Source organism: Labrus bergylta, chromosome 8 (assembly GCF_963930695.1).
Source record: "Labrus bergylta chromosome 8, fLabBer1.1, whole genome shotgun sequence".
NCBI classification, from domain to species: domain Eukaryota; kingdom Metazoa; phylum Chordata; class Actinopteri; order Labriformes; family Labridae; genus Labrus; species Labrus bergylta.
Genome location: NC_089202.1, coordinates 1,704,967 through 1,712,946, shown reverse-complemented (window position 1 = coordinate 1,712,946; position 7,980 = coordinate 1,704,967). Strand labels below are relative to the sequence as shown.

General features: G+C 39.2%; 1 protein-coding gene across 2 annotated transcripts in view; it reads right to left on the bottom strand.

Moving 5' to 3' along the window:
- LOC109983905 (proprotein convertase subtilisin/kexin type 4-like) overlaps positions 1-7,980 on the bottom strand; it is a 180,461-nt gene that overhangs the window by 12,106 nt on the left and 160,375 nt on the right. For both annotated transcript variants that reach the window (XM_029277321.2, XM_065958149.1), the window contains exon 17: positions 5,999-6,122. In XM_029277321.2, coding sequence (XP_029133154.2) covers positions 5,999-6,122 — 124 coding nt within the window. The remainder of the gene's footprint in view (positions 1-5,998; positions 6,123-7,980) is intronic.

Genomic DNA, 7,980 nt, shown 5'->3' with positions numbered 1-7,980 from the left:
ATTAGGTTTCACCTTAAAGTGCACACACATACAGGCATCCATAGCTAAAAAAAACAACAAAAACTCTCCTTCAGTTAAGATTGAGCATGGTAGGTATTTACAGCATGTAGTATAAAAAAGTATCTTTCCAGATAACAGAAAAAATATACTATTGTAGTACTATTGTAATAAAAATGAGAGAATGACTCACACTACTAACATTGTGTTTACCATAGCTTCAAGTCAAGGTTTTAATGCTAGTGGCCCATTCAAAAACGACAGCACCAAATGTTTGTGAGGAAATCGAATCCTTTTTAAAAATAAAGTCAGACACTCTAACAGAACAGCATGAAAATCTAAATTCTACTTCCCAAACAAAGAAGTTTTGTGTGTCTCTTTGAGTAGATTGCAGTCATGCATGAATGTTTGACAGTTTGTGTTTTGGACTGAGGTATCTCGCCCCACACAAACACTCCCACACCTCTTCCTTGCTGTTTTCTTTTTCTCACTTTTTGCAGGTACAACATTTGTGTTCCAGCTTGTTTTTGTCTTGATTTAATTGCTTTTTTTGCAGAGAAGAAGAAAAGACAACAACAGGCGGCGAGGGCTGCAGCTAATAGAGAGGCTGTAATCATGAATGGAGGCATTCATCTGGAGACGTTGTCCGTGAATTACACCACACAATACGCTGCACCAGGATGCTTAGATCACCAACAAGTCACCAAACACACACACACACACACACACACACACGCTCACACACACACACACACACACACACACACACACACACACGCTCACACACACACACACACACACACACACACACACACACACACACACACACACACACATATACACATATACACACATTCACTGAGCCCTTTACATCACTAGTGCTCAGAGGAGAGATGTAATCACATCTCCGCAGAGAGCGAGGTACCAACGAAGGGAGGAGAGATGGAGAAGAGGATGAGAAGAACTGGGGGGGAGGAGAGCAAGAAAAAGAGGAGAAATCAAACCAGGAGAGAGGAGAAGGGGGGAGGAGGAGGAAACAGGATGGTGAAATTGGTGATTTCGACCATATGATTTGGGCCATGGAGCCCAGAAGGCCGATCAGATAGAGCCACATGCACATACGCACACACTCATAACATACAGATTGTGGAGTAGAGTAGATGCAAAACACAAATGCATTCACATGTATTATGAAATCACATTATCAATCTTTATTTGTATAGTGCCAATTTATAACAAATGTTATTTTTAGACACACTGCAAAAGGTGCAGGTCTACGGTAGTCTTTGTTAATATATTATGTACAGAGACCAAATACTGGCAACATTCAGTAAGTAAGTAAGTAAGTAACAGTGGCGAGGAAAAACGTCCTTTTAACAGGGAGATACCTCAAACAGAACCAGACTAATGTTGTACATGTGCTGCCACTGTGTTGGGATTGCAGAAAAAAGAGATAGAACGAGACAAACAAACAGGGACAACAACAAGAAATAAAACAGATTCATGACTACAATGCCAGTTACAATATTAACATACATAATATTACACACAGGATACACACATAAGAATAAGTGAATTTCTCACTAATGTACGCCAGTTAAACATACATACATTGAAAATCACACACCTTTATTAAGAAAATGCACAAAACTTGACATATCACAAACCAAACTTCCCTCGAACTGCAGTAACAGTGAAAACCCCCACACATCATTCAGCCATACAAACAAGAGCAAACCACGCAGAAATGCAGCTTAAAAAAGGCACAAGAAAGCCTATGTGATGGTATATAAAAAAACTCCCGGAGAGATGAGGCGAGACGAGGCACCTGTCAGCTCTGCAGCTCCTGCTACTACAGAGAAACATCAGGAAACAACAACTCAATTAAACACACCATCCCTGTTCAATTACTGCCACATAATCACAGCAATTTACCCTCACTTGCCGCACAGCCACCAAACAAACACTCACGGTGGAAGCACACACACAGAGGCAGAGAAACCCCTACACACACACACACACACACACACACACACACACACACACACACACACACACACACACACACAGATGAGGCTGTATCATAAAGGACACCCAGGCTGGAGCTGTGGCTTTATCCTACACATTGCAGCGCTCACTGTGTGGTATCTGCTGGATAACTGGCATAACAACTGAGATGGAGAGTGTTAGATGTTGCCAGAGAAAAATAAAAGTGGGTGGCTGATTTGCTACAATGTCTTAACACAATATTTGAAAACATGTCTACTAAGTTACATTATGAGCATTCCAGTATATACAGTATATTGACCAGTCGCTGTGATGCCACTTAAAGGAATGCATTTTAGAGCTGCACTTTCTTCAGAAATAAGATCAAAATAATCAATCATTTGCCATCATATAAGACACAGAGGTGTTTTAGCATGAAACTGGAAGAAAATAAGAAAGATTAACATAATTTATTCCAATGTTAGGCACCAGATATATACATCTTCTTGTTTTCAGTCTTTATTTTCAATTAAGACATTGTATAAAAAGTGCGGGTAAACTTTTCTTAAACCATTACATTCTTATATAGCAGACTTTAAATAAATACATTTAAAAAAATAGTAATATTATAATGAATCATTATAAAATCGTCATCTTTCAAATAGTTGTTTTAATCTGCTGGACCATTTGGAGAATAGTGTTTGTGGCAATATAAAACTGAACTGAAAGATGAGGTGTTTTCTTTATGCACCCTTGTCAACATAAGGTATGAATCAATGTAGGGCTGCTGAAACTGGGTATAGTTTACCACGGTGTACCTAATTAACCTGAAACTGTAATCCCCTTTTACCCACATTACGTACAGAGAGAGGCCACAGAGATTAGTAAAGAAAATCAGTAAAACATTATATACTTTGTATGTTCCGCTTCAACTGAGATTGTACATGGACTGAATTACCTCAATAAAAACTCAGATACTTTAGCAACATTATAACTACACAGACTGTGATCAGTTGAATTCTGAAATTCAAATTAAACAAACCATTTGTTCATGACAACAGCTGTCAGCATTACAACTTTAATCATTTTGAAGGATAAATCAGTCATCTTAAAATATATTGTGCAAAACATGACCTAAAAGATAGACAGACATGCTTTTACTCAAAATACTTCAGTACTTTGGCTCCGGGGCTGTTTGTTATGGTTTCTGCTGTATTGCTGCTGCTCCAACTGAAATTTCTCACAACAGAAAAAAACTAAATACGATGCTTTCAAACTTTTGTTTAAAAGACACTGTCTTCTGTGGTCTTTCAAAAAATCCTTGCCCTCATGCACATACAGTGGCCAGGTCTATAAAAGGGATCTGTTTCTCCGTTCTAAATAAAAGTGACTGATCTATACAGGGCCCTGAACAGTGTAAAAAGACTATACAAGCTCAAGTCCATTTACCATTTAACTTAAAACACAGTTGCAACGAAGCAGAACCACCACAAACCTGCAACAACATAAGTGTTGACGTTGAATAAAGTTGTTCAAAACTCTGGTGGAAAGTATTTAAAACGAGCCCATGGTTTTCTTTAGACATATTATACAATCAAATATAAGTTGAATGTTCATGTGACATACAGATCATACTTGCACACTCCTTGCCCAGGTGTCCACACCTTTGATTGTTGACCAGATTGTTTATTTGGCTACATCTGAAGATGGAAAAAGTGTCTTATCTCATCATATAAAATGTATCAAATATTCTCTGTAATGACTAGATACATAAAAGACACAATAAATGCCACTTTTACATCTGAGTGGTATACTGTATGTGGAGGTAGATTAGAGAAATGAGTAGCTGAGCATGCCAAATGGCCATTTTTTAAATTTTATTTTTTTAAATGTTACATACTTTATTAATCCCTGAGAGAAATTCTGGTTTTACACTCTGTTATTGAGATACATGTTTCTTACACACATAGACCTGAAATACACACATGCACAAACAGGAGCTGTGGACATGCATTAGTGGAGAGATGTCAGAGTGGGACTGCTACACACTGCTACACAGGAAGCAGTGTGTTGGGGGTTCGGTTTCTTGCTCAAGGGCAGAACACGGATGTCCCGTGTTGTGCCCTTGAGCAACACCTCTCCAGCTACCAGACCATCTACTTCCACACCAGGACTTGAGCTGGCGACCCTTCGGTTCCCAACTAAAGTCCCATCATACTGAGCTACTGCTGCCCCAAGTTCTATCCAAAAGTTAAAAGTCAGCCTCTCAATATCTCAATTATCCCTAAATAATGTATATTATTAATGTATGTTGGTTTGTTTAGTTCATAAAACTGTAACCCCCTGGCCCCAACCCCCCACCTCCTTTTGTTTTGTGCTAAGCTTCACTAATAACCATTAATAATCAGGCTCAAGCTACTTATTAAACATGCATACACACATAGTAAGTGGTTTTAATCTTCTCAACTAAGGGTTGGTAAAAAAGTGAATATATACGCTTCTTAAAAAGTCTTCATTTAATTTAGTTATAGCCTACATAAACAAAGGAATATTCAAAAAGTAATGAAATACTTGTGTTCTAAACAGGAGTTTAGTTGGAAACAATGTTTACAATGTCATGACTCAGGTAAAGTTCACAATCAGCAAGCTATGACAGAGTGAAATGACTATGACTGAGGAAAAGACAGACATTTCAACACTGAGTGCTTGTGTGTGGCGTGCGTGTGTGTGTTTTTGTGTGTGAGTGTGTCCGTGTGTGGACAGCAGATTGACTAACAGCTTGAACTTGGGTTACATCCAGAAGCATGGAGAGGGGTACATGGATGTATGGTGAGAGAGGCTGAAGAGGAGGGGGGAAGCCATTGATTTCTCAACAGAGAGATCAGCATCTTGACAGAAAGAGACGAGAGAGCAACAGAGCAAGACACACACACACACACACACACACACACACGTGCAAACACACACACACACACACACACACACACACACACGTGCAAACACACACACACACACACACACACACACACACAAACACACACACACACACACAAACACATGCACACACACATGCGCACACACACACACACACACACACACACACACACACACACACACACACAACACACACACACACACACACACACACACACACACACAAACAAACACGTGCACACACACATACACACACACACACACACACACACACACACACAAACACACACACACACACACACACACACACACACACACACACACACACACACACACAGGATTCCTTCTGTGGTCCTCAGGTGAATATTCACAGATTCCTTGTAGCCTGATGTTTTTTATATAATTGGGGTTAAATCATGGTGATGAAATAAAAGCTCATAACTTATCAGTAAACATTTTTTTATTATCCTTGACTTTTCCAGACCATCCTTCAAAAGTCCATGATATTCAAGGACCTTTTCACCAGCAGAAACTCCTGTTGACAGAGATCAACAGGGGAGTCTGGTGCAATGCCCCCCCTCCCCCAGCATGCATCAGTGATTCTAACAACCCTTAAACCTCTGACAGGGACACAGAGGACGGTGTTATAGCTACTGCTGGTGTGGCTAACAAGGTGTATGCTAGTGTTAGTGTGCTGTTGTATGAGTGTGTGTTGATGTGTGTGGAGGTTGTTGGCAACATGGGGAATGACACACACCACTGATAAGGGGGAAGGAATGGGGAGGGGCAGCCAGGGGTCATGCTGTAATTACATAACACAGTCCCTGTGGTCAGTCGCCCTCTGACTTCTTCTGACTCTACTGCCTCCGCCAAAGAAGCAGAGGTGGAAGGTGGACGGCAGATGGTGGTAGTTGAGGGTTCAGAATTGTTTGGGCTGCACTTGTGGAAAACTTGGAAATAATCAGGGTAGAAAATCTTCAACTTTTGATTTGACTAGTTTTCATTTTCTGTATCCCTAACTTTGTTGTAATCTCAGGTGCATGTCCTTAAAGAAGTGGAAGCGGTTGACACTCTCACATACCGTGCATACTCCTCTGTGGGTTGTAGGTGCCGTAGAGGATGAGAGTGACACTGAGCACGGCTCCAGATGCCTCCTTGTCCTCCGGCCTCTTACAGAGCCACACTGTGCCTTTATGGTCAGTCACCTGGAAACAAATGCATGAGAAAAGACGTCTTTACTAAAAAATAATAACTGACAAACTTCTTTCCTACTTCTTATTTTTTAAATCATCCACATCTACTTGTTTGGTCTGAATTCCTGTGCAGAAATACAAACAAGAAAATGTTTAATTTTGTTAATGTAGCCAAATTTAAATAGTTCACTGACACAAACATGGAACTACCTCTGGTAAAAGCTTGTCATAGATCCTCTGTACAAATAAAACAATCTGGTAACAGAGCTGTCTTTACTTGTAGATATATAGTTACAACTTGTGTGTGCCTACCAGAAGTGTGGAAACAAGACACAAACCTTTTGGTCCATAAATGTTGTCTGGACTGAGTGGCATTATGCACTAAAGAGTGCATGCAAAAGTTAAGTTAGATGAAGAGTTTAAAATGTGGGAAACATCTGATGGTAGACACTTCGTTGGTCATAAACAGTTCTTACCATGCAGAATGGTGTCTTCTAGATACATACATGCGCTATGAAGAATCTTATGAGAAAGCTTACATGAATTAACAGCAGCAACCATATTTTAAGAATATCTCTCTTGCAAAACAGAGGCAAAAACATTTTGAATTAAGAATATAAAAAGGCTCAAAAGAGTCTCAGTAACGTTGTGGATCTCAGAGTCTCTTCCTCTGTCAGTCAGGGTGCGTCTATGTTAAATTGTAAAGTAACATTTTGTAAATCCTCATTTTGAAAGACATATTTCTCAGTTCAGAGGGCAAACATGTGGAACCCTTACTCACACACTTGTTGTAAACTCGAGATAAAACAGCCTTACAAGAGAGATGAGTCATTTAACCCTGATAAGATTGATTCTTGTCAGCATCACTGCTTAATGTTCTGTGATCTTTGAATGTTGTGTTTTTCTTAGTTTTTAATGATTTTAATGAAGGACTTTCTACAAATAGGTATTGTATTGATGTATACCTGCCTCCTTTTCAAAAACACAAAACAAAAGAACCCAATCAAAGCTTGCTGTCTATCAAAAACCGCACAAGGAACATTGGAAACTCAAGAGACTCATTTCACCGCTAACCTGAAAGCACCAACACATTTCCTTTTTGCCTTTGTATGTTTGTATACAAATTAAGATTCCCAGAGCAATTGAAGTTGAATCTTAGGTTTCCTCTAAGACACTGGCAGATTAAACAAGTGAAATTCAGGTCTGCTGCTGACTGTCATTGCAGCCTCACATGGCTGATTCCATGTCATTTTTCCCTAGCATGCTGTTGCAAAGCTGTGGACTTGACTTCCCCAATATAAAGAAAACTTGACCTAACTTTGACTTAAACACCAACTACTCCTAAATTTGCTTCAACATTTCCTTTTTGACTAAGTACTTGAAATGATAACTTGCCTGAACCCTAAGCTTTGAATTAAAAAGATCTAATAAACTCAACTGATGTATTTAAGTAATACCTATGTCAGGCTTTCATAACCTCCCACATGGAGTAACATGTCATTCATATGGGGTTCCTGAAATGTGTATTTATTGATCAATAAAAATGATATTGTGTATGATGAAATATATTGAACACAGGCTCTACGGGCCATAGCCAATGGAAAAACAAGTCTCTGCCTGTCATCTATTGTGCAGAAATTACATCCCAGCCTTTCGTTCTCTGTCCACAATAATATACACAAAAAATACAATTAAAGTTTACTTGCAACAAAGTAGAACAACTATTACATGATTGAACAAAAAACTTTTTTTTTTAGCTAAAAGCATCCATGTGTTTTGGATGTCTTGGGTTGTGAAGTCAAAGTCAATGTTGTTTGTAAGGTTAACTCTGTACCCTTGAAAGATCATTTGTGAAGAAACAGCACTCTGT